Below are 27,672 nucleotides of genomic sequence, written 5' to 3'. Positions count from 1 at the left end.
CAAAACATGGATTAATATACACTGACAGAATGTTACCGTAGATCGTTGCAATGCAAATATGAGGTGTGAGCAGCCTCTGCTGGTCAAAAAAAAATTTTTTTAAGTTCTTCTAACACAGTTTATTAAATCAAAATCAAATGAAATCCTACCTGCCCCTTGTTTGAGGAGGTTTGCCGCTGTGCTGGTGTTTTTTGCACTCTGCATCTCTTGAAGCTCCCCAACCAGGTCTGAATCATCACAGAATTCAGTCATGCATAGCTAGAGAATCTGCTGAACCTTCAGTTTGTACCTGTTTGTAGTGTCTTTGGCTACTTTGTCTCCAATCAATGGCATTTTAAATGTGTGACTTTTAATGTGGGAATATAAATTAAATAAGAAAAAGACATTGAAATGTAATAACTTCTTTGACCTTTTTCTGGAATGCGAAGGGCACATGGCAGTGAGATGGGAGTGATAGAATGCTGGTACACAAGGGCAGATAAACTACCTGAAACAGGGAAGAGAAAACATGTCAAACAGAACAATGTTTATGGAATGTTACAGGATATTAAATTAAATAGAACAGGGTTTTTCTCTTAATTCAATGGTAGAGATGAACACTTTAAGAATCTTCAAAATGTATTATGAAATTTTTTTCACACATAACTGACCAAAATAGGACTCATTTTGACAGCCTTTGATTTTCACTCCCCGTGGGCCCGTCTCGATGAGGAAGTGTCTCACCAGCTGTTCCATAGGATCTCCTGTGATGGAGGAGAGACGAGATACATGTGAGAACAGAGGATCAAAAATAAAGCAGACTGTCTTAAAACTGTCATTTGTTTTTCTTCTATAAACATATGTATGTAGAAACACTTAACAATAATAACCAAGGTTGAAAACATCTTTAATTATTATTCTTTTGTCTTACAATTGTTGCCAAATAAAATCAGCTGAACTCAAATACAAAAGGAGTGAAAAGCACAGTTTTCATGTCTCTGCAGTAAGTCATCACTTAATAGTGAATAATCTATCAAAAGTGAACTGTGGCTGTAGAAAAGTAGCTATTTATTCATCCAGTAATGCTAATCCTTGAAAGTTGAATCTGAAGCAGCTGGACTTCTGTTCAGGGTTTTGGAATCAGTCAACAAGAGGCAAAATGAAAGGAAAGTGTATCAGTGGAAGAAGATAAAAAGTTTGAGCATCCAGACATTTTATATGATAAATTTGTTGAGGAAGACTCAGAAGGCACAGGGCGTGAGGCAGGGGACACTCCGGGCACGACGCGAGTGCACCACAGAGCCATACACAAAGACATGCACACACACTCACTCCTACGGGCAATTTGGGACCGGCCAATCAACCTGAAGCGCATACTTTTGGAGGTGGGAGGAAGCCGGAGAGAACCCACGCAGACACGGGGAGATGCGAACTCCGCACAGAACGGAACTTGAACCCAGACCCGCCGTGTTGTGAGGCGACAGCGCTAACCACTGCGCCACCGTGCCGCCCAGGCTGCAATGTGATGGATGGAAAAGATTTGAAGAAAAAAGGGAAGTGGGTCTCTTTTTCAGAGTGAACCAGGACCACACTATGTGACAACAAAGCTGTGACCCAGCTCTACCCTTCAATTGGCATGAAACCATTGTGCATTATGAAGCGTTGGGAAACAATATCCAAAATATAAAACAAATAAGTTGGAGGAGTTGACATCCAAAGAATTTGGACATGCAAGCTACATTTTACAAGTTCTGCTTTAGAACGTGAAGATGGTGTATGTACAGTTGTTTTCACACTGTCACATGCAGTAATTAAGCTCCAAACACAAACCCATGAAGCTGCTGTTAGTATCTCTCACATAAGAGCAGGAAAAGGCTAAATCAGGTGTCAAAGGATGGCATCGATCATCTTCCATTACGGGAAGTCCAACAAAGATGCAAGCACTGCACCCATGTTTTCTGTGAGAAAGATTAGGCCCACCATTGCTTGAGCACAGACAGAAGCTGCTTTCAGGTCTATCACAATGCAAACTAAAGAGACTGTAAGCCATAAAATGAACAGAACTAAGTGAAAGGTTTCTCTTCCACTATGTCAAGTCCAGTGCTGGGTTTGTATCTCATTGCTGTGTGAAAGCTTCGTTTCAGCAGATAGTTAACACGTATGACATTGTGGAAAATGAAATGTGTTTGAAATTACCTGAAGAAAAGTTCAATGGAAACTCAGAATTTTATGTGTAACAAGTTTTGTGTTTTATATGTTCCTATAAAAACCTATGAATATAATTTGCACAAAAATTCCGAATATATCGCAGACTCATAAGTAAATTGATATTTAATTTTTTTTTTTCAAAATTTTGTCATTAGGTCCAATAAATTCTACAGTTTCAAAAAATATATGTAGAATTTTATGGAAATTATTTTAATCAGATTTAAAAGGGATATGAGCTTTTTAACAGTTAGTGAGAATTGAAGAAATGTTTTTCAATGAGAAGGTGAAACATCTTCATACACTAAACATACTGTACATCAAATTGTTTCAGATTCAGCCTTCAGGAATTATTTAAATACAATTAGGCTGTTATTAATAGTATTGTTTACAACTGCAACAACATTTTGTACATGAAATAGCTAAAAAAAAGTCAATTATCAACACATTTGAAATGGGTACCTTTGCTGCCAATGACGTTAACATTAGGAGGTGTGGTTGCAACTTTGAGAGCCAGGCCATAGGCCCCCTGGAAGGAGTTACTGTCTCTGATGAGGAATGTTCCTGGTTCCTTCTCCTTCAAAACAGCTATGGCTACAGTAGAGAGGATACATTAGAGAGGGTTTTTGTAATGTGCAACAAGAGAAACAACAATAACAATATAAATCTGAGGACATCGTTTTGTTTCTGTTAAGGTCTGTTAAGTTTCACTATACTGCGTCACGCAATCAATCAAATAGTGGTCATAATAGGACTGTTTGGTAAAGATATTGATAAATACTGTCTAACCCTCATCATCCTTCATCACAACCTCACCTTGATTTCTGGAAATGCTTGGTTTGTACCAGTACTTGGAGCTGTCCTGGACAAACTTAGCATTGACTCGGATGTCTGCCTCCTCTCTACAGTTGTGCTGTGTAGACCCCCATTTCTGCTCTCCCACTGAAGTATTGTTATGGGTTGGAGGAGGAGCTGAGGAGGCCCGGAGTAGAGAATTGTGTCCGTTCAGGGATCCTGGTGTGGTTGAAGTTCGTTTCTTCTCAGGGAGTGGTGGCTGGGTGGCAGGGATGGTGACTGCAGTGTACCCAGTGTATGGGACATGAGGGACGTTTAATAAAGGATAATAGCAGGATGCCAAAGGGAAGGTTGGTGTGCTATATCCATCAGGGACAGGTGATGGTGGTTTGGCCTCAGTTGCGCTGTCTTTGTCTGGAGTCAGTCTTTGTCCTTCTATGTCTTTTCCTGATTTGGACTCCTGAGGAGATAATTGGATGTCCATGGAGTCAACATGACAATTTGGGGAAGTGGTTGAAGGGCTAGAATTGAGATTGAGAGAAGGGTTCATGGATGCATCTCTGCTGCTCTCTGGTGGGATATCACTAGGAAGGGCAGAGCCATTCAGTTGAACTTGAATCGGGGCAATGAAGACAGTGGCATATCTTGAAGGCTGTGGTTGATTAGATCCCTCTGCATCTCCTGAGATTTTGGCAGCCTCAAATTTACCATCAGAATTAAAATTCTCCTTTAATGTTTGTGTGGAGTTGATGGACATGCTGGACCTTTGGGTTTGAGTTTCACTTGGTACTGGTTTGATAGTTTTGTCATTATATCTGTTGGACTCTAGATGAGTGGAGGATTCTTTGCTTTGAGGAGGGCTATTGGCAATGACACTAAGAAAAAGTATAGCATATAAAAAAATTATCTTCAACTCTATATAAATGTAGTTTTATTTTCAGTATTTGTACACAAAAATTTTCACTCACCTATCTTCTGTATGTGTGGGACTGCTGCCACCAATAATTGTGTAGTCATGATCAGAGTCCTGTGCTGGGATGCTTGTTTGACTATTGGAGTCTGATTTAACCACAAATGCCTGGGATATGTCATCAGCCATGGCATGTTTCACTTTGAGAAGTAAGAAAAACAGATGGATTAAAGATATATGAAAAACATTTTAAAAAGGTAAGTGATAAAGACATGACAAAAGTTAAATGTAGAAGAAAAAAATGCAATCCTGATTGTGTCTGTTGTTCACCTTTGTGATGCTCAACAGGCTCGGTTTCCCTAGATTCAGAGGGGGCATCAGGTAGCCTACCCCTTCCAGGAGAGGGGCTACTAGTTGGCAGAGGTGAGACAGATCCAGAGTGGTACCCTGAGGTATAACCCCGACTCTCATGGCTCTCGGCTGGAGATGACTGGTAAGGTGAGCAGGGACAGGAGAGGCGAGGCTGAGGAGGGGTGTGGTACCCACTGCTGGCTCCATGCCGCACATCCATCAGTGACTTGGGGGTGGGGTAGCCCTGGTGTGCCCCAATTGTAAATCTAGAAGGTTCTGGGTTTGGACCCTGATCTAAAGTGGAGTGACAGCCGCAAAAAGTTTGCATGGCAGATTTACACTGCCAGTTTCCCACCTCTCTTGCCACCTCCCATTGATTTTCTCTGTTCCATAATTGAGGCCCTTCTCTTGTTTGCTGTAGCCCTCCTACTGATGACCAGTGAGAATTTTCCAGTTGGTCCATTTTCATTGGGTGGAATGTGACTGAGGCTGATTGGTGTTCTCGCCGACTTGAGCAATCCCGACATGAGCAGCCAGAACATGGGGTTGGAGAGCTGAAGAACATTTCCCTGTAGGGGCTGGAGGGTAGTGACTGATGGGAGAGGTGAGAGGCTGCATTGTGGCTGGAATAACTGAAGAAGTTACATTCTTCCCCAGGGCAGAGTCTGTTTGAGGTTGGAAGGGTGTGGCTGTGTGGGTGGATGCATTCAGTGGAATAAGGGTAGCAAGGCCTGACGAGACAGGGCAGGGGTGGGGGTGGTAGTGGACGTTCCCATGGTAACTCTGGTAAAGGATGGGCACTTTGTCGATGACAGAGTTCAAAATGAGTTGAATGTGAAGGTGGGGACATAGATTTCGTTGGTAAAGCTGGAAGAGTTTGACTTTTTGGATGTTTTTTGATGCTACACTGGCCAAGACAGCGGCTGTTGGAAAGACAGGCCTCTCGTGCCTTCTCCCACCCAACATCACCACACTTTTTACCTGCACAACCATAACATGAGTGCTCTCGCCTCAAACCCTGAGGACTTGATGGGTCTCCATCATCTAAAATGGCCGTTTCTCTATCCTTTTCTTTCTGTTGTGTTTTCTCCTTTACCCCATCTTCCTTGTCTCCTTTCCTCAACAGGTAGTCAGTGCTTTCTCTGACAGGGCAGGTTGTGGAAGGAGCCGGTTGGTCAGAGGGGATGAGAGAATGACTGCAGTCAGATGTGTTGGTGACAGTATGAGCTTGGTTGGCAGTTTGAGGCTTGACTGTTGGGCTGCTAGTGAGGTATCCATTAGTTGAAACCGCTGAGGCAGATGAGCCTGGCCCACGACGTTTCCTCACTTGGGCGTACAAGCTGCCGTCCAAAGGGCCCCTCGTATGACAAATATCTGGTAAAAACAACAAAAAGAAGAAATGCTTAAATATAATACTTAACTTCTGCTCATAAAGTTGACTTTTCCACTTGAATGTGTGGATATAATTCTTACTTTCCATGCTGTCTTGGTGATGCAAGTTGAAGTTTTCATACGAATCCCATTTGACCACAGGGTCTGAGGTGTTATAATGAACTTTGACAGAGGTGTCATTCTTGCTCTGTTCTCGACCTTGGAAAGCAGACATTTTAATATGAAACACATGAAGATGTGAAATGACAAAGATCAGTTGAACAAAATGTACCAAAGGACTAAACGACAAAGACACAAAGATAGGAGAGTGATTCTATTCACCGTTCATTTTCTCTGGGCCACTGGAGAAGATAAACTCGACTGCAGCATCTGGAGGGAACCTGTCATCTACAGACAGATCAGCATAAAGGCAATAACTAACATGTGCGGCCATCTTTGTTACAAAAGAGACATTAAAAAAAACACATGGACAAGTGAATAAGAACACTATTTTAAATTGAACTAAAGGCTACACGGTGATTTGCTAATTCACCCCAAGTGACAGGTAAACAATAAAATATTTTGAAAATGCAACCTGGCGACCTGCAACAGCGGAAGAAGCGTTTATTGAAAACGAAAGAATGTTTTGTTTCAACTCTCTGCTGAAAGATTGTTTTGCTTTGAGTCACCGGTCATAGTTAATTTGTATACGGTATAGTTATTTTTTAGTTCTCTTGACAATACCTTTATAACTGTCCAAAAACTGGAAACTGCTCCTGCTCACTCATGTCTTAAGAAAACCATCTGATGTTTTTACCTGTGCACGCCAGGTCCAGTTCAGTCTTTCCAAACCACAGCTGGGCTCCATGAACCGTGCAAGTGTGGAACTGGACTCTGAACACCACCTCCCTCTCTGCTGCTTGACTTCTCCGGTGGTAGCATTTGACCTGTATAGAATTATGTCGGAGAATGATCATCTTACAGGGAATGTCTCGAAAAAATGATTTTGGTAGACAACTGAAACACAAAATAATATGATGTTTTTCATTTGCTTTTTAAACCACTGTATTATGCTGCCGTGTGCCATCATTTTGTGGTATCTCAGAGATAACTACTTATAACCTTTTAAAGACAAGCACGACAGTGGAAGAAAGAAATTAACTATGCATAACAATTATCTTAGGTGATCTGTAACTTGAGTGATTTAACAAAACTCAAGCACTTTTTAAAAGAAAAGTTTAAAGAGTACATCGAACACAGGATAGAAAACTGAAGTTTAATTCACAGGAGTGAAAGACAGACGATAGTGTTTAGCTAACAAAAACACAAAATACACTTAATGCAGTAACTGCAGTGATGTTCTGTATGTAGAAAGTTTGCAAACAACTGTCAAGTTCCTAATGAAGTACAAACAGTTAAAGATAAGTCATCTCTCACCATAATGTCCCCTTTTAATAGAAGTGCTGGCTCTATAGTCACACAAAGCTTCCTTGCCCTGGAACTCTGTGGATCACTGGACACACACAAATGAAAAGCAGCCGCACCAGTTCAAAACATACATAAAACCAGTCAAAACATGTCTCAGTCGGGTCAAAGAGTGATAAACAACATTAACTTCAACATAAGCAAAGACCAGCCCACATCTAAACATAGACATCAATTGTATAGACATCAGGTGTCAGTTAGACATATGAAGAAAATGTGTCTGCTAGTACAACCGGTCAACTGTCCATGTACTTACTAGATGCCTGAGGTGTAAACCAGCTGGAGAGACTGGTAGATTTTCAGGAAAGGGTAGAAACCTGCAGTCAAAACAGGAATATAGGAGAAAAAACACAAAAAAAAGGAAACAAAGGACTCATTGTTTTTTCATTAACATGTTTAATCCTTTCTGTTAATAATTTATAGAATTGAATTACCACAAAACTACTGCAAGCAATTATGCAAAATTAGGGTGTGTAAAACAGACCTCCTCCCACTTGGAAGTTTGGCAGTGATGGAATGAGAATCTGGTGGAGGAACAGAGGACTGCTGTTCATTTTGATGCTACCAGACAGCAAACTGCTGAAGTAGTAGATGTACCTGAATAAGATAGGTGAGATAATGATGTGGTGTTAGAGCAGTGAAAGACATGATATATGGTAGTGGAGGTAATACAGAAATATATAAGTGTCTCGTGCCTTTTTTGAGAGGGCTGTAGGGAAGACGAAACTTGTTCTTCACAGAATTTTCTCATTGCAACTGTGGTGAGTACCTGGTCCACCCTGCAGTTACAGACATGCTTAATAAATACCTTATTACAGACGAATGCAGGCAAAAGTTTACTACGTGTTCTCTGGAGCAGATGAGATGTACACCTTTATAATACATTATGGTTGTTACGTCAACATTATTTCCTCATGAGCAAACTGTCAAAAATGTTGGGATCCAGATTTTCTTGACAGAAGAGAACATTTGATGGCAGCTGTAAAATCACCACAGTTAATTTATCATTGCATATGTTCATATAATGAGCGTGTCATTATCCTAATAATGATGCCAATTACCCAGCTGATATCTTGCTGTAGTGCATGTAGGCTGCAACGATGACCCCCGTCTTCCCTTTATTACCCTGTCGAAACACCGATCAAAGTGACAATGAATACTTTTTTGGCACAAATTTCACGATTAAGCTGCCAGGTGTGTATTTAGATTTCACTGACCTTGCAGTGGAGAACGACTACGTTTTGAGGGTCAGACGTCAGACAGTTCTCCATCGCTTTACAGACGGCACAGATCCTGTCCAGGGGTGGGGCATGAAAGTCCGGCCAGCCATAATCCTGCACCTGGATCACAGGGGAGAAGAGTTGCTTTCAAAATCTGCTCTACAAATGAGTCAAACACATTCATTAACCTTGAAAACACATAGTGATCATGTTCGTAGTTTATTTTTTTCTGTTGTGTTTCTGTAGCCCAAGTCATGTGTAATACTTGTACCTTTGGGTTGAGTCTGGTAATTTCATGCCTCTTCTCTGATAAATTTAATAGCTGGAAAAGACAAATAAAATGATCTGTCATAAAATGTGTTTTACAATGAACCACACACTGAAAATATGAACAAAGGACATACGAACCAGGTTGTCCACGTACTAATAGATTACAATAAGAGGTATCAAATATGTATGTTATGTTTTCAGTTTTTTTGACAAACCAAAAACTTGTCTTGGTGCTTGGATTTAAGCATGGACGCCACTTCCTGCAGGTTTCTGCGGTATCGCTGCTCCTCTAGATCCGGCGTGAAAAAGACAGAGATAATCCTCTCTGTGATGTAGGTGAGGTCAAAGTCATAGTGGCGATCCATCACATGCTCCATCGCTTGTTCCACACTTTTACCCCTGGTGATTTAAGAACAGGTTTTATTGCAACCCAAACATCCAATAAGCTTTTTAAGTTTAAATGCATTTGCATTTTATGTGAAACTTTTCTTCTGACTGACTGTAAATCAGTTATTTTCTTACCTTGGTATGGAGCCTCCCTTCCCCTGTTGTGTAGATTTATAAGAACCGTGCTGAGAAATAAACAGTCATACAAAGAAAGATGGGTGACAAACCCATAACTCTTGTTGTTTGGAGGTTACAAAATTTCAAAGACATGTATGCACTTACCAGGTCAGGTGGTGAGGTACAGGTGGAAGTCACCTGAAAGAGAGTTAGGGCATTTTTAGTCTTTGCAGCAGTCACATAAACATATACATATGCACAAACACACAAACATGAGTGCACGTACACACAGACAAACACATACAGCGAATGAACCCGGCACATGTTGAGTCATGTGCTTGTTTTCAGTGCTCTTGGTTCTACTCCAGTGGTGCAGATGAAGGGATGGTAGGAGGACTGACGGAGACGAGAGCAGGAATAATTCTTACTTTCACTCTTTCGTCTAGAGCAGCTGGTTTGAAGACAAAGCTGTCGACACAGATTTGGCTGCTTGTCAAGATGGGCTAGTGACGTGTGCACCAGCAGACTGGTACACAATAACAGATGCATATTCATAATGACAAACCTCGTTTGAAGCAACTTCATGCATATCAACGCAAATGAGAATAACTTTCACTTTTCTTTTCTCACTTACCAAATGGATGGTGCTCAGTTTAACGGGATTCCCAATCATAAAAATGATAGTAGTTTTTCGTTTTGGATCAAAAAGAAGTAGGAGAGGAGACAGATGTGGAAAGTTGACTGAAGGATGATAACATGTGGCATGCAGCTCTGCTGGTGAGCCGAAAGAACAAACTAACGTATGCAAAGACAAACAGAGGGGGAGCTGAGGTCATTTAGGCAGGCTGCAGTCACTAATATATAAATAGACTGGGATAGACTTTATGAACATTCTTCTTTCCCCGACTGTTTATTATAAGGGCAGTTGAGTCAGAGGTGACAGTCCAGAAGAAGCTGGAATGTTAAGGCTTCTGTGAAGTTTCATTGTCACAGAAAATTCATAATCAAATATATGAATCGATGACATCGATCGACAAACACAATGGAAAATGAAGGAGTTAACCCAAGGAATGAAATGAAGTGTTCAATACGACTAGACAACCAGGGGGTCTGACCTGCCATTTGAAACCTTGTCAGCTTGTGACCTGTGAAATGTCCCTGAGACTGACTGACAGCTGAGCTGCCCTCTGACCGGTGCCGACAGGTGTCACACAACAGGTTAACACATCAAATGCCTGACAATCAGAATGATCTACGACTGAAACAACCTCACAAAAACCACAGCAGCTGTGCATAAATAAACAAAGTGTGCGTGAAATATTGATCAGTTGTAAGTTAGTACATTTTCAAGTGATGTCATCACTTCTAGGTAAATCAAGAAGAGCAAAAAGAATCAACTGGACTCGCTTAAGTTTGGATGAAAATATTTGATCTCTTCCAAAAGGCTTGTTTAGTTCTTCTACCAACCTTAAGCAAGTCCTGCTGATTCTTTTGCTCTTCTCAATCTGGATGACTGAGAACCTACAGAACAAAAGCTATTTCTGGGAATATATTGGTTTTGAGGATCAGTTCGTAGACAACACACTCCTTGGCTAACTTTCATTAAAAAAAAGTATGCTTGCCACAATTTTTGCACAATGCAGACTTTCAAAAACAGGAAGTAATTAAATAAAAGTGGGTATTCAATATTGCAGATTTTATTAACTTACCCCAAAACGCAGCTGATTATTCTCTACATAAAAATCTTAAATTGTACATAACCAGAACAGATTCAAAGCACCTCAATCCTTATATTTGTTTTTTTGCTTCAAAGAGATTGTTCAGAGATTTGTCGTCATCCCAGAGTATGGGATCTCTTTCAGAATGCATAAGCAGAAGACTTGGTTTTCTGATTTCACTGCACACACAGACTCTGTGATGTGTTTCTGAGAAAAACAGAGTTTTTAAGGGAGTATGATGGGGGAAATGTGGGGAAACATAAACACAGGGAGGAATGAGTAAAGGGAGGAGTGAAGGGGCCATGACGTATTTGGCTCCTTCATAGTAGAGAAGATTCCACAAACCGTGTTACGACTGAACAGACAAAGTTAAAACATCTATACTGTGATTTTTGCTGTAGTTATCTCATACAGACAGACAACCACTCTCTGTATATTTGTTTATTAGCTGTTTAAAATCCACAATCTGTATCTGAGTCAAAGTCATTTTAAGAATTGTTTTTTCCAGTGAGTAAGTGTAGAAGATCATAAACATGTAATAAAAGCTAAAGTGGCAATTTAACCACATGAACAATTCAGCCAAAGGGTTGAACCCTCTTGTTATAAATTTTATAATGGTGGCTAAGGGGATGAAGTGATATGCTTTAGGAAGAAACAACAGGAATTACACACATGTGTTCCCATGCATAAACACAAACACACACACACACACACACACACACACACACACACACACACACACACACACACACACACACACACACACACACACACACACACACACACACACACACACACACACAGAAGAAGACAAGGGGCATGAACACTGATGCAGCAGAAAGTCAGAGGAGGGAGACACTAGAGTCAACAGGAAGCAATTTTGCAACAGGATGTTGTTGACCTGGGCTCACACACACACACACACACACACACACACACACACACACACACACACACACACACACACACACACACACACACACACACACACAGAAGAAGACAAGGGGCATGAACACTGATGCAGCAGAAAGTCAGAGGAGGGAGACACTAGAGTCAACAGGAAGCAATTTTGCAACAGGATGTTGTTGACCTGGGCTCACACACACACACACACACACACACACACACACACACACACACACACACACACACACACACACACACACACACACACACACACACACACACACACACACACACACACACACACACACACACACACACACACACACGTCTTCAGGAGCTCTGCCAGCCTCAGGCTTGTCATTAATGCATGAGGACTATACAGTGGAGCCACTGAGAATGGAGCCATCTGGTTCAGTTTGTCCTTTTCATCAGCTGGTTTTAACTGAGGTGTTAAAGACAGTGACCGGCGCTACGCTAGGGTCCAGTTAGTGAACTGGATGCCTGGCCAGTACCAACTCAGTTTGCCCCATTCATCACGTAACGCTACTCAGTTTATCAACAAAAGTTTCAATCAGAGACACCACACGGCACACAGAAGTGTGTTTGGGCTTTGAGAATATGCTTATTTGCATTCTGGCCTCCAGCCTCTGTTTGAAGATGTGAAAAAGACACTCATTTGGAGGAGCCTACAAATAATTATACCTGGAATCTGCAACTCTCCTGGTTTATGGAACTTAATAATGAATTTGTAAGGGGTTGCAAGCGAGAGAATGCAGGAGATACACGTGAGCCTTTGAGAAACCAGCGTCTCAGTGCCATCTAGGAGGAGGCAGCCTCATTCTGACAGTCTACTCAGAGATGACATCACGCCCTGGAGAAGGAGGCATGAGTAAGAGTTCCCATCTAAAAGCGGAAAAGCGAAATAACCATGGCAGTTTATTTCAAGTTCCATAGCCTCACAAAAGATACTGAACACAAACTATCAGAGGAAAAACTTTCAAAAAAGAAGTCATGTAAAAAGGAGAGGTTATAATTTTGGAAGCTTTGTGTAAAAATAAATCACTCTCCCTCTATTTTCTCTTCATCTTTCATTAATCATTTCTGTTTTTCCCCATAAATTATAGTCAGCCACTCCCCTCTGCTTTCTCTCACACTGCCTCTGTCTATGTTTCAGTGCCAGGTAACAGGATAATCACAGTCATCACTGCCATGAGACACAAGCATGTCTTCCCTATGAATAAACAATGTCAGATGACAACGGACACATTGATAAGCATCACACATAGCTGGAGCAAGTTGCTCCATAACTGGACTGGAGGAGGAGCAGGGAACAAGATGAAGTATGAATAAGGGTTAAAGGTAAAAAGTGGAAGTGGATGTATAGGCAGTTTAAACATCAAGAGGATGGGAAGAGTGAGAGAGGAGTGACAGACAGTCAGAGCAAGCGCTGGACCGGGGAGAGACATTAACAGCTGAATATGCTGACCACTGACAAAGAGTTATTTTAATAGGGCTCCTAATTTTAGGCCAGAACCCTTAAAGACTCATTTTGTTTATTTCATCGTCACTCATCTCACAAATCCACTTCCCACTTTCAAACAACAACAGACACAAGAGATCTACAACTCTGCATCTCGTATTACTGTATGATGGCAACATTTGTTTTTGGTCTCTGGTGATTTGCCAGTATCCAGTAATTAAGAGATAACACACACACTTTTCATAAGCGACTGTCTATAGATATCCAGCACACAAAAATAGATCTATTGTTGGCAAGCATTGTATTATATCAAGAAATATATTAGACACGGCTGACTGTTTGAGTCCTGGAATATTAAACAAGGCTTAGTGCGGATCTATCTCTCAGGAAATGAAAGGAATAGTTAAATATAAAGAGTGTGCATGCATGTGTGTGTAAAGCAGTAAAATTAAATTAACCATGAAAATTGTTTGTAGACAGTGTGACATGATGGTCATAAATAGCAACCATGAGGACATCACCACATAAGTCACACTGCACAGATGTTTATCTGACAGGAATTTCCAGCTCCAGCATGTTCCAATCTGCTGAGTTCTCCATCTCTATCGGCTTAATGCTGCTACAGCCACCATTCCATAGATGTGCAGTGACACCCGGAGTTACCACCAGACAGGGTGAGGTCTCGGCCTCCCAAAGGTGAGACACGAACAGCAAGAACGGTGGAAAAGCTGACGCTTATGGCAACAATGTTCCAGACATGGAGAGAAGCAACAGAAAATCCCAGAATGTGGACAAGAGCTAAACATGTAAATCAGACAATAGCAGATAATAATAATAATAATAATAATAATAATAATAATAATAATAATAATAATAATAATAATAATAATAATAATAATAATAATAATAATAATAATAATAATAATAAATCCTTTAATGATCCCGCTATATTTTTTAAAAGCAAATAAATTAACAAAACAGAGGATTTTGTTAATCTGCTCCACCTCTACTGGTGCTATTTAGGACAAATTAGAAAGACAGTGGTTTACTAATTCACCACTAATTGACACAAAATTTTGCTCACTATATAAATTCCCAAATCAACATGAAACATTAGCAGAACAGCTGCTGTAATTTCAATTTCACTAGGCAGCATTATCATCCATCAGATCACGGCAGAGCGATGGACTGATTCTGGGATGCAGCTGGACGTCAATGCCAGGCGCTCCGTGATTGTCTATATACATTATGTAACACAAGCATGTACACACAGCATAGACATTGATGGATGCAGGAGACAGATACTGTGGGGAATGTGTGGTTAAGCAGCAAACACATTATATAAATGGGCAAAGTAAGAAAAGTTGTGCATTCCCATAAGATGCATGCTGATGCAGTTACATAGATACACACACAGAAAAGCAGAAACACTCATGCTGACACAAACACATCCCATAAGCAGTTTGGCACAAGTTTAATAGCTCTAAAACATTACAGGAATGTAGAGAAGATGGGCTGCACATACACCGACAACTACATCATGTCATTAAAGTTAAATCTTATGAATTCTCTTCACATGATTAAAAATTAAAATCTGTGTTTTTTTGTAGGTCATCTCTAGCGTGTTTTTAGCATTCGCCTCAGTCATTGTAAATTAATTCCTCTTCCTGGGTGGAATTTGAGCTCTATGGCTCCAGCTTTAATGAAATAATATGGACTAACACATTCTGCACTAGCACAGCGAACATGGAGATTTCAAGCCTGCAAGACTGCTGCTCAATAGAAAGGAAAAACACACACACTTAAAAACTGTTGAGCAGAGTTTTTGAGTCAACAAATCTTAACTCAGTAAATAAATGGAGTTTGTTTTTACCTTTTGACAAGCACCCTCAGTGTGTCCCTCTGCCTCTGAGCAGTCCTGTCTGTGGAGTGGGATACACTACCTCCCTCTGTCTAATAAGCTCCCTGCCCTCCCTCTCTCTCTCTCTCTCTCTCTCTCTCTCTCTCTCTCTCTCTCTCTCTCTCTCTCTCTCTCTCTCTCTCTCTCTCTCTCTCTCTCTCTCTCTCTCTCTCTCTCTCTCTCTCTCTCTCTCTCTCTCTAACTGTGTTTGCCTCCCTCTTCAGCATAACACAGACACATGTGCCAAATGCACACAGACAGTTAACAAGTCTTTTTACTGGCACAAGTATCATTATACCACATGCAACCTCTGGGCTGCCCTGCAAAGTCACAAGGTTCTGATCTGCTGACCTCTCTAATGCCCCGAGGCTGAGAGAAAGGCAACAAGAGACCAATGGAGTGGCAGCATGAGATGGAAATACAGTTGATATGACAGGCAAACAGGTTGTAGAAGCACGGAAATGCCGCCAACGTAATTTAAGAAGGAAACAAAACTGATTCAAATGACGTAAAAAAGAAATGCAGCCACACACTGCAGTGACCCATGAGCAAAAGAAGCCTCACGAGGAGCGTAGCGTGACACGGAGCAGACGGCTTCATGGGTCACCCTTGACCCAATGTTCCCCTTTATTTATAAATACCCCAAATGGGACTGATTACACACACACACACACACACACACACACACACACACACACACACACACACACACACACACACACACACACACACACACATACACAACCAGCTGCCTCTCACTTATTTGTGTCCTTACACAGATCACTCACTAGCAGGCATTTATGGCACTCTTATTTTCTATATTTACCAGCCAAAGACTTTTCCTATCTAGATTGGTCATCATCCTGTGTGACGAAGTCTCCTCTCATCAGCGGCGCCTGCCTCTCCAACGGCCACCGTGAGTTGTTTTTGGCTATCGCCATGGCAACCAGTTGGAACGGTATGACAAAAATAATAATCCTCTTTTAATGGATGCTACTAAGGCACAACAGCTGATAGTACCCATTTATACACTATTACATTGTTTGTGTGTAGCGGTGGTTAAGAGGGTGAGCCCCTCGAAAGTAACTGCAGCAGGATTTGATCTGATTTGAAAAGCTGGGAAATAAAAGAAGTGGTTCTTTTGCTGTTGGTGGGGCACAACACAGTTAAAGGTCACAAACCCACTCAGTGGTTTGATGCTGAGCTGCTGTGAGTGGGGTCACATGATACCACAGGCAGCGACTGTGTGGAAGTGTAAATGGCCTCAATGGCTACTTTTATTCTGAAAACACATTTACAGCTCATTTAATGCATGAAAATAGAGCTCCACCGTGGAGGTGTACCATTGGACTTACTGTCGTCAATATCTTTTGTTCTGCCAATGTATTTGTTTTGGTCCATTGCGAGGTGATGTTATATGATATGTATTGTATATGTATGGTAAGGCAAACCTCTGCAAATAGAGGCTGTTCATTTGACCATACCGAGATATAAAAAGAAACCAAATACCAAACGCCTTGACTGTGAAGTTAAAAAGTCTGTTCAGAGGCACCTCTTTGAGCTGCCATCATCTTCCTCTTCATCAGAATATGTATTAAAGAGTCCATTGGGACCATTACTGAGACTACTCAGGTGCTAAAGGACCAGACGTGACTGAATTACTCATGACAACCTGGCGGTTCACTGAGACAACTTCTTCCACCAGACATCCAGGTCAGTACATGGGACTTTCTCCACTTAAGGCTCATGTTGTATTAACGTCAGAACCTCTGACGCAGAAGCAAAAGCAGGACCGGATGGAAAGAAGATGATGTGTACAATTTATAATGATTTCAGGCGACTTGTGACTTACCTTGCCTTCACATTTCTTGTGAACTGCAACCTTGCACTCTGAACACAGGGAGCAGAGGAGAGGTGAGACACAGGATTTGGCCCAGGAGTCAGATTCAGAGATCAAGATGTGGACTCACTGTTGCAAAAAGATCCCAAGTTGTCGACGTTCTGCCCGCAGGCGATGCACATTTGCTTCCTCTTGAAGCTCTTCTCTATGAAGGTGTGGCTCCTTGCTTTGGCGAGCTGGAAACACAGTGGAGTCAAATCTGATCACTTTCAGGCCAAATGATTAAAGCCAATCAAACAACGGCTGCCACTGCTCAAAGGACGACATTGATAAAATCCAGAAAGTGTGTGTTTTTCAAAAGATCATTTCGTGGGTTCAGTGAGACATGAGTTCTGATGAAATACTGTACATTCTCTGCATTGGTCTTCCTCCACTTAAGCAATACCTGCCACATCACCCTGCATTTTAAACAGTGATGTGCGGATATGGGAGGCAGGTGAGGTACGGTCTCACCTCCCATTAAAAAAGAAAAAAAATGGAAAATGGAAAAAATAAATTAAATGGTTAAATTTATCCAGTGATGATTATTATATAGTTATTTTCCATTTAACGTCACCAATTATACATTATTTTTACTCAAAATCACTGCATTTTCACCTGAAATACTGAGAAGAGACCTGCGATGAGGCATCAGCCAGTTGAGCCTCACCATGGATTGTGCAATGACTCGGCTAGCGGTGCTGGCTTGCTAAAAAGTGAGACCCTAATGCTATCTCTCTCTAAGTTGCTATTAAAATGTTCAAACATGTTTGCTCTATGAAATAAATTTCCATAATTTAGCTAATGTATATAATGTACAGTGTTTTTTTTGTCAACAATTGCATGTGTGTAACGTATTTCTTGAGTTGAGCAGTCCTGAAACTGCTGGGAAAGTCCACAAAGTGAGGCAAGCAGTTCTAGTGCCTCATTGGGGGCACTGGTGATCCCAGGGATTCGGCCGAGGATTCTTCTTCCTCGGCCGTAGAAGAAGTGACAGCAAACTACAATCTACAGTCAGCGAGTCAAGTGCAGCCATTCATTTTTCCCCCGTTCCCCTTGCCTTACTATAAAAATGGAGGATTACATATTTCAACTCATAGTCCTATAGCTAAGATTACATATCTCAACTACAGGACTGAGAGTAGGGACGTTGAATGTTGGAACTATGACAGGAAAAGGTAGAGAATTGGTTGACATGATGCAGAGGAGGAAGGTAGACATACTTTGTGTCCAGGAGACCAGGTGGAAAGGCAGCAAGGCTAGAAGTTTAGGAGCAGGGTTCAAGTTGTTCTATCATGGTGTAGATAGGAAAAGAAATGGAGTAGGAGTTATCTTGAAGGAGGAGTTTGTTAGGAATGTCCTGGAGGTAAAAAGAGTGTCAGACAGAGTGATGAGTCTGAAGCTAGAAATCGAAGGTGTGATGTTCAATGTTGTTAGTGGGTATGCTCCACAGGTAGGATGTGAGCTGGAGGAGAAGGAAAAAATCTGGTTGGACTTTGACGAAGTGATGCAGAGCATGCCTAGAAGTGAGAGAGTTGTCATTGGTGAAGACTTCAATGGACATGTTGGTGCAAGAAACAGAGGTGATGAGGAGGTGATGGGCAGGTTTGGTATCAAGGAGAGGAACGCAGAAGGACAGAAGGTAGTTGACTTTGCAAAAAGGATGGAAATGGCTATAGTGAATACTTTCTTCCAGAAGAGGCAGGAGCATAGGGTGACCTATAAGAGTGGAGGTAGGAGCACACAGGTAGACTAAATCTTGTGTAGACGGTGTAATCTGAAAGAGATCAGTGACTGCAAAGTAGTGGTAGGCGAGAGTGTAGCCAAACAGCATAGGATGGTGGTGTGTAGGATGACTCTGGTGGTGAGGAAGATGAAGAGGGCAAAGGCAGAGCAGAAGACGAAATGGTGGAAGCTGAAAAAGGAAGAGTGTTGCATGACTTTTAGGAAGGAGTTAAGACAGGCTCTGGGTGGCCAGGACGTGCTTCCAGATGACTGGACAACTACAGCTAATGTGATCAGGTAGGAGATTACTTGGTGTGTCATCTGAAAGGAAAGTAGACAAGGAGACTTGGTGGTGGAATGAAGAGGTACAGGAGTGTATACAGAGAAAGAGGGTAGCTAAGAAGAAGTGGGACACTGAGAGGACTGAGGAGAGTACAGAGGAGTACAGGGAGATGCAGCGTAAGGTGAAAGTAGAGGTGGCAAAGGCCAAACAAGGGTCTTATGATGACTGGCATGGGTTGGGTTGGGTTGCAATTTAATTTGTCCAATTCTTTGGTTTATTGTTAAATGTTTACAAGAGTATGAGGCACATTTCTGATTTTTTTGTTTAATTGAAACTGTAAAATGTCACCCTGCACTAACACGGTGAATGTGTGTGATAAATATTAGTGTGCCAGCATTGTTGTTGTGATTGCTAAAATGTTGTCATGCTAGAGCTGGCATTTAACTAATACCTCACAGAGCCTAAGTGCTTTCTGTTGACCTGACCCCCCCCCCCTTTCCATTACAGGCTTCCTATTACAATGAATAATGCAATAAAATGTGGTCAGACTCAGAGCTAACCACAGGGACAAATCTTTTGCTGTTTATCCACAGAGAAACTGAATGTTCACACAAACCTGAACTAGGTTACCCAGAGTTTGACTAAAACCCTGGGTAATACTTGAGTCAGGTCCGCTGTAAGCCTGTAATCTAGACACGGTTATTATGAATTATCTGTCAACACTGCAAGGGGACACCACACTGAACCATTAAGGCAGCTGTTCAAACATGAGACATGATCTTCTGTGGGTGAAGCAAAAAATGAGATGAAGGTAAATCTGATACAGGCAGATCCATAGAAGCTTTTATTCAAGTTTCTCCAAATGTTAAACTCAATTACAATTTAAAATTAGGAAATTGACTTTTTACCCAATTCAATGAAGTCACAATCATTACATTTTTGTCGTTGTGAGCCACCTCTAAACTTCATGATAATAAACTGGATAGTATTGACATAAAGTTTATGCTGATGTGTTGCAGGACAAAGTCTGCTGACAGCATGTGGAGAAAATTAAAGTGTGAAATCTGTACTTGAGCAACAAACAAGGAAAGAATAGGAATGGAAAAGTCTAGAGGGATGTTTGTGTGTGTGTGTGAGAGAGTTGTTGTCATTGTGTGTGTGTGTGTGTGTGTGTGTGTGTGTGTGTGTGTGTGTGTGTGTGTGTGTGTGTGTGTGTGTGTGTGTGTGTGTGTGTGTGTGTGTGTGTGTGTGTGTGTGTGTGTGTGTGTGTGTGTGTACTACATGGGGCCTTGGGGGATGTGGAAATAATACACAGTGTGCCTCTTTTTGTTCAACTGTTTGATTCTCGGACAAAACTCAGTTCATTTTAAAAAAATTTCCAAGTATTTTTTCAAATGGGAGGACACTGATCTTAAGTGTAGAAGACGGAAGAGTAGAAATGCTGGCTGGGACTCATAATATCCAACATTGGAGCCCCATTTCTTCCGTCGCCTTGAATTGTGAGAGGACGCCAACAGATTAAGTTTACCGCAGTGTGTTATAAAATCTCCATGACTCTGAAGTGGAGTGTATGCAGTCTAAATCATTTACTACTAGAGATGTATAATTCATGTTTTATGTGGTCCTAAGCATTGTGTGGTTATATAACATTGATATAAATGTGACTTGATTCTTTCTGAATAACACTTTACAACCAACAACATGACAAATTTACAGAACTTGACTTGATTAAAACTGTAAATGCTTTTCTTTTCCATAAATGTTCCAACCCGGTTGATCTGGATTGATCTACAACAAACAAAACATTTCATGAATCAAATGATAAACAAACCATCAATAACTCCACAGTCAGCGGTTTGAGTCTTTATTGATGAGTGATGGTTGATTTATTCCTGCACAGACTCGACATGTACAGGAGACAGGAAACGATCGCTCTGGGATTTTAAGGACAGAAGGACATGACTAACCTGGCTCCTGTGTTTTTGGTCTGGGACAGATATCTGCTCTGTTGTGTTCAACAGCCAGCTGTGCATGAGTGATATGAGAGTTGTGAATACTAATCAAACCTACAATATATTAAATGATATCATTTTATCAAGGTCCGAGTCCAAAAGAGCAACACCTGTTTTAATGTATTTGAGGGCCACTGTAAGTGATAATAATAATAATAATAATAATAATAATAATAATAATAATAATAATAATAATAATAGTTATATATTATACTGTTTATATACAGTACACTTTATAAATAAGCAGGATTGCAAGAGTATATCTTTGTATATATACTCAGCCCTAATTACAAATTATGATATCTTTGAGAACAATACGATGAGTCTTGGTGTGATTCCACACTTGTGAAAACTATTCTGGGTTTTTATTTTCATAAGGGTTTCACAAGGGTTCCTTGTTGTGGGAAAATTAAAATCAGTTTTATAATAATAATAACAACGATATATTAGCAGGGCTCGAAATTGCGACCATTTTGGTCGCATAAGCGCCCAAGGTTTTTTTCAGTGCAACTATTAAATATATTTGGGAGCACCGGTGCGACTAGGAGAAAAAATCTGGTGCGCCCTTTTTTCCTCTTCTCTCTCGCTCTTTCTCTCTCTCCATAGAGCAGGGGTCACCAAATGGTGGACCAGATCCGGACCGCGATGGTTCTGATGGTTCTGTACGGACCCGTGACCACTCCACGATAAATTCACGAGAGTACATTTCTTGGCGCATTTTTACTTGCAGTTCACGGTTACAGACGGCGGGCGCTGCTCCTCCAGTTAATACGGTAATAGCGCCACTCCAGCCAATCAGATCGTTTGTCTACCCTGCGCTGTCAGTGCACCAGGAAGTGAGACAGCTCGCTGCCGCTACCGCTGTGAGTTTACCGCTACAGGAGCACAGAAGAAGGGAGACAGCATAGCTCCAAACGAAGGGAGGTTAACGAGGAAAACCGCTGGTTAACAATGAGTGGACGAAATTTCTGTTCATTCCTCCATTAGGCAGTTCAGAACCATTTTACCTCATATGGTCTGAACATGTAGCATGAATTAAAAGTGGTAACATGAAGCACCACTATGAAACAAAGCACAGATCTTTTGTGCAGAATTATCCCCTGAAGTCCGAGCTGAGGGCAAAATGACCGAGAAAAATGCAAACGAATGTTCACTAAAGGCATGGTGGAGTTTGGGGCAACATAAAACATCTTTTAGTGATGTTTTAAAATACAAAACAATCCAATAATAACCAAAATGGTTCAGTCCAGGTGCCGGGCTGGCCTGACAGCACGCCACAATGCGCTATTTAAGCCACACACAGGTAGTGCCTAGGTTTGGCCCCTGACCCGGAGGCGGACCAACGCAGCATCCTCAGGTGAGCACCTCTCATACAGTTTTGTCTGGATGTGGGGAAAACTCGTAGGCACCGAGTGTGCACCCTCGAACGGACTACCGCGACAGTTTGTTTGATGCGGACACATGAGTGTGGACCTGCCGCAGAATGTGCGCCAAACTGTCTGAGCAGGACCGCGGTCCTGCCAGGAGACAATGAGGGCGCAGCTGCGGATGCTCTCCTGGGGCGAAGGAGAGAGGTGCGAGGAACTGAGATGGACGGAGCGTCTCTATCGCTCCATCACTGCCTTGCTTTTGGGTAGGTGCTCCTGAAGTCTTTGCTGGTGCCACTAACTTCTAAATTTGGGAGCACCAGTGCTACCAAGAAAAGAAGTTTATTTCGAGCCCTGATTAGTAATTGCTCTTTTTTAGTCACACAATGTTCATTTGTGATGCTTACAGACTGAGTGAATCCTGACGGGCGGGCGTGGGACACGTTACCATTATGCTCTATGTATTGATCTGAGCATCACAGCTGCAAAGGATCATAAGGGTTATTGACTGTCTGTATGTGTTCAAATGAATGGTAGTTACAATATACTGTGGAATCCAGTCATTATGTTGAATCTGGGTGTCTGGGTCTGTATTAGTGATAATATATGGGGGGAGTTAAAGAAGAGCAATGATAAACAAGAGGGAACATGGAGGAGAAGAGGATGATCACCCCCTCCATTGATTCACATGTCAAATATTATTACATAATATGAAATTTAGCAGTTCACTCCATTAGAATCATGTAATAGCTAACTGGGTTGAACATGTATTGTCTCATAAAGCTGACCTTTACTTTTTGGAAAAACAAAAAAATTTCATTGCCTTCAGAAGTTATTATTTTAAAAAAATTGAATTCCCACCTATAAATGAAATGTCTAGTATTTGTACAGTGGTTTTTTAAAAGTGATATACTAATAAGTGTAATGTAACTGCCCATCTTAGACAAAATTTCGCCGTAAATGTGACAAAAACGTTGCTTTTTATCGAGCCATGGCATCCAGTTCAGTTTGACGTTTTGACTAAAAACACAGGACGACACCTGCTGGACAAAAGGTAGTACTGCAGGAAGAAAGACCGTTCGACCTCAGATGTTTGAGCTTTTACATCGGGACACGTAAAAAAAAGGGAGAGACTAGTCTGTGAAGCTACTGTTTTTTTCCAGGTCAATTATTTGCAATTAATGATATTTAGGATTCTAATTTGTTCTTAATTCCTTGCACATTTTAAGGTTAATTTTCAGGTGAATAGGCAAAAGTTTCTTTGTTCTCCACAGTAGGTTACTAGCACTGAAAGATAATATAAGATGAGATGAGGTGAGGTGAGATAAGATAAGATAAGATAATCCTATATTCATCCCACCGTTGGGACATGTTCATACTGTCAAAAAGCAGAATAATATAAAAGTAAATGCGTAATTTTCAATAAGGAGTAAATCAGTGGATGATTTCTTGAATATGGAAAATAAGTCAAGAACATTTAGACAACTGTGTTTCCCAGCAACAAAAGCAGAGTTAGAGTATTGGAGTATAACATAACTCCGGCCCCCTTTGCAGTTTTTGCAGCCAATATTTATGTCATTCTACAAGCATGTCTGACCCCCACAGACTGCACACAGCACTTCCACTTTTCACAGAAGACCAGGCATGAACTGAATAGATTTCTTTATGACTACAGCTACATAATCTTTTTATCAGTGTGACGACAGCAGGAACATTGTAAGAGTGATCGTTCAACACAAGTTGTCTTTATTGCAAGCTGCAAGAAGTAATTTATTTAATGTATATATAGAAGGATGACGTGCTGTTGTAACATCAGTCATAACAGTGTTTTACTGCACACAAAATATTTAATGCATTTACACACAACAAAACACCTGTTGGAGGCATTTTATAGCACTGTGCTACTGCACATAAATGGTAAGAAAACATGCAGCTACAAGAAACACACACACACACACACACACACACCTATTTTCAGCATTTTCATGGCTGTTTAGAGGTGACACCCCCCGACGCACTATTCATGCAGGTTATAAATAACATGCATACCCCTTATTGGCCACCTGCTGCCGTCTCGTCGTGGGTGAAGTGTGTGTGTGTGTGTGTGTGTGTGTGTGTAGGTGGGTGGATGTGGGTGTGTGTTGTGTATTAGTGTTTGTTATTCCTGCATCCCTGCATGTCATCACCTGTGAGGTGTCAGTGAAAAAACACTTGCAGACCAAGACCTTTAACGCCAAAGATAATCTGTAGTTGTACTCTGCATTCATGTGTGTGTATCTGTGTGAAAGAGAGAGAGACAGCGAAAGACAGAAGAAATACAGTATGAACATAATAAAGAACTCCTGGCCAGTTTGCCTGCATGACATATTTCATTCCTCTCCACGGCGGAGTCCACCCATTCATTTGGGACATTGATTACACACACACACACACACACACACACACACACACACACACACACACACACACACACACACACACACACACACACACACACACACACACGCCAAATCAGGGCAAATCAGATACAGTGCATCTGACTGCAGTAGATCAGTCGTTACAGATGCAGATGCTCTGGTAAGCTACACACTACTGTACACAAATACATGTACTTAATGTTTATGAGCAAAACATTGAAGTTGGCAAAATAATGTGAAATAATTCTGAATGAATGTTCACATTCCGATTCGAGGCCTTGGTGCTGAACCAACAGGTCTCTATAAAAGGCCTTCAGAGGCTTTACATGTGAAGCGATGTGGCTCGCTCCTAAAACCAGACCTAAATAGAGTGTGCAGACAGACAGACGACGGGTCAGGACCAGGAGTAACTTAAACCACTTCCTCTTGAGCCTCTTGAGCCTTGATCCTTGGGGGACCTGATTAACAAGCAGATTCTCTGCTGGTGACTTTTGTTTTTTACCCGTTGTTCATTACCACTGATTCCTGTGTACACAGCAGGAGATGCTAATTTATATGACCGTTAAGATAATAGTGTTAACATCAACTACAAACGTTACTAGTGCATGTGATCTGTGCTCGTGATGCCTGTCAAAATGGGACCCGTAGAGACACTTATCCTTTGGAATGCCAGCATGTGCAGCATGAGACGCTTGTTTTACTTGACGGTAACGAAAATACCGAACAGGAATATTTTGTGAAGCTCTAGAATATCCTGGAGGATCACATGGAGGGGGTGGCTGGAGTCTATCGCAGCTGACATCCAGTGATAGGTAGAGACACACTCTTGACAGGTCACCAGTTCATCACAAGGCCGAGACCCAGAAACAACACGCATTCACACTGACATTAACACCTGCAGGCGGTTTGGAGTCATCATTACATGAGTCTGGGCTGACCGTTGGGGAGGGTTGAAGTCTTCTCTGGAACATCTGACGTTATTGTGTTTATTCTCACACTACTCCTTCCCGTCAGTTATTAATATACTCCACATCCTTTGAGTGTCACATTTCTGTCCCGCCACAGGTCCCTGATGAGAGGTGATTGACTTACCTCAGCGAGCTGAAGAATTTCAGGATGTTCGTCTGGCTCTGCCTTCACAGAGATCCCCCCGGTGTCATTATCAGGTCCATGTTTCTTCAACCTGCCAATGTTCCTGCTGTGAATGCAGCCCATACTTCCAGCGGACGTTGCTTTTTTGTCTTGTACGTCTGTCCGATTTGCTCCTTCCAGTCACGAGCTTTACTCCAGACGGTTTCTCCGGGTTTTCCTCCTTTCAGTGCTTCATGTCTCGGACGGCCTCCTTATGTTTCTGCAGTAGCTCATGTCTTCCTCTCCAACATGCTTCCTCTTCCTCGGTGCCCCTTCACACCTCTACCCGTCTCTCTGAGATCGGCCTGCCTAGAAACTCACCCCAGATACTTCCTCCTCCGTTCTCCTGTTACAACCCGAACTGTCAGACCCTCCTGTCCCCCCCGTCCCTCGCTCCCTGGCAATCCTCACCCTGAAATCATGCAAGCATACACTCACCACCTTCCACTTCCCTTCCCCCTGTCCACTTGCCAATACCTCCTCTTCTCTTCACCTTTACAGGTCCTCAAATATTCCTTATGAACGCTCCTCTCACACTTACAGACCCTCCAGTATTCGCCTCTCTCTCTCTCAGTCAATCAGCCTCCTCTTGCTGTCTCTCCATGGGGGAGAAGGGGGCAGCTGTTTGGGCTAGTTGATGTCAGGCCCTTCCCCTTTCCTTTGGCTTCCCCTCTTGCTCTCTTCTACCTCATGAGAGAGTGATTGGATAGAGTGTCTTTCACACACGTCATCTCTCCAGACGCCTTAACTTTGCACATGAGAATAAAGCGTAGGCTTGAGCCCACTTCCTCCCCCTCAGCTTGTAGTGAGGACTTTTAACCATCTGTTTGTTTGGATTTTTAGTCCACAAATGGAGCCTTGGAAAACTTTTTAAGATTAGCATCTCCCTTGGATGTTAAAATGTAAAACGGGACTCAGTTTCTCTGGTGATATAAACAATCAAACAATGCTAACATCCTCTTGATTGCCTCAGTTGCTCTCTGCTGAAATGAAAACAATGAGGAGCTTTGTGTTTCAAACTAACATCGTGAAATTCCTTTTAGACTATAACTCGCACACATACGTAACTGTTTTTACTCAAACTGGGTCTTCAGACAAAATACTGCTTTAAGATGGAGATTTTCAGAGTTGCGAGGGGAAAATCTCCAACAATAAGCTCTTTCTTTTTGGGCCCTGGTTACACCATACTAGGCGCTCTTTGGTTTAAAGTGAGACAAATCTGTGGCTGCAAGGCTAAATCAAGTGATAGTCCATCACAATTAACTGGCACACTTATGAAAAAATTTCCAGCTCCTACAGGGACACCTCTGTGCGATCAGGAGGTGCATCAGTCAATCGCATTTACAGTACTTGAAAAATGATAAATGCATGGGAATATTTACTTCATCTGTCTCCGAGGGACTGAAAGTTATGCAAACCTGTCAAGTTGTAGCTGGAAGCGGAGGAAGGGAGGACCCTCCTGTGTGACCAGCTGCTGATCTAAATGACAGCAGGGGTGGGGGCTGGAGGTGGGTGGGTGCACAAGAACTTTTAGGATGCAGACACCAAGGTAGAAGCAGTACTTTAGTCACTATTGAAACGACTAAAAGTAATGATAGAATGTAGACAACGTTGATGAGTCAACGAAACGCTCCTGATCGCAGAGAAAAACTTTTTTATTAGGACTTCTCAGACTAAGCAATACTCCACACGTATTGCTGCCACACCATGAAAAAAGTCAGTATCACATTGTAACGTGAACATTTTATTATAACATATTTTCAC

General features: G+C 41.7%; 1 protein-coding gene across 6 annotated transcripts in view; it reads right to left on the bottom strand.

Annotated features, from left to right (window-relative positions):
- Positions 1-26,547, bottom strand: part of LOC137594914 (tensin-2-like) — a 32,447-nt gene extending 5,900 nt beyond the window's left edge. For 2 of the 6 annotated variants that reach the window (XM_068314557.1, XM_068314554.1), the window contains exons 1-23: positions 25,870-26,546; positions 17,065-17,170; positions 16,947-16,984; positions 9,256-9,288; positions 9,109-9,158; positions 8,802-8,985; positions 8,588-8,638; positions 8,314-8,436; positions 8,158-8,222; positions 7,792-7,875; positions 7,581-7,693; positions 7,353-7,413; positions 7,049-7,124; positions 6,429-6,558; positions 5,954-6,019; positions 5,714-5,830; positions 4,220-5,614; positions 3,948-4,089; positions 3,001-3,854; positions 2,647-2,778; positions 651-743; positions 410-487; positions 150-227 (exon numbers count right to left, since the gene is read on the bottom strand). In XM_068314557.1, coding sequence (XP_068170658.1) covers positions 150-227; positions 410-487; positions 651-743; positions 2,647-2,778; positions 3,001-3,854; positions 3,948-4,089; positions 4,220-5,614; positions 5,714-5,830; positions 5,954-6,019; positions 6,429-6,558; positions 7,049-7,124; positions 7,353-7,413; positions 7,581-7,693; positions 7,792-7,875; positions 8,158-8,222; positions 8,314-8,436; positions 8,588-8,638; positions 8,802-8,985; positions 9,109-9,158; positions 9,256-9,288; positions 16,947-16,984; positions 17,065-17,170; positions 25,870-25,992 — 4,192 coding nt within the window. In that variant the 5' untranslated portion in view covers positions 25,993-26,546. Of the gene's footprint in view, positions 1-149; positions 228-409; positions 488-650; positions 744-2,646; positions 2,779-3,000; positions 3,855-3,947; positions 4,090-4,219; positions 5,615-5,713; positions 5,831-5,953; positions 6,020-6,428; positions 6,559-7,048; positions 7,125-7,352; positions 7,414-7,580; positions 7,694-7,791; positions 7,876-8,157; positions 8,223-8,313; positions 8,437-8,587; positions 8,639-8,801; positions 8,986-9,108; positions 9,159-9,255; positions 9,289-15,067; positions 15,126-16,946; positions 16,985-17,064; positions 17,171-25,869 lie in introns of those variants that run through there. The other 4 variants (XM_068314555.1, XM_068314556.1, XM_068314558.1 and 1 more) reach the window with 4 other exon arrangements.
- Positions 26,548-27,672: the final 1,125 nt, after the last annotated feature.

Source organism: Antennarius striatus, chromosome 5 (genome assembly GCF_040054535.1).
Source record: "Antennarius striatus isolate MH-2024 chromosome 5, ASM4005453v1, whole genome shotgun sequence".
NCBI lineage: Eukaryota > Metazoa > Chordata > Actinopteri > Lophiiformes > Antennariidae > Antennarius > Antennarius striatus.
This window is presented reverse-complemented; position numbering and strand designations above follow the sequence as displayed.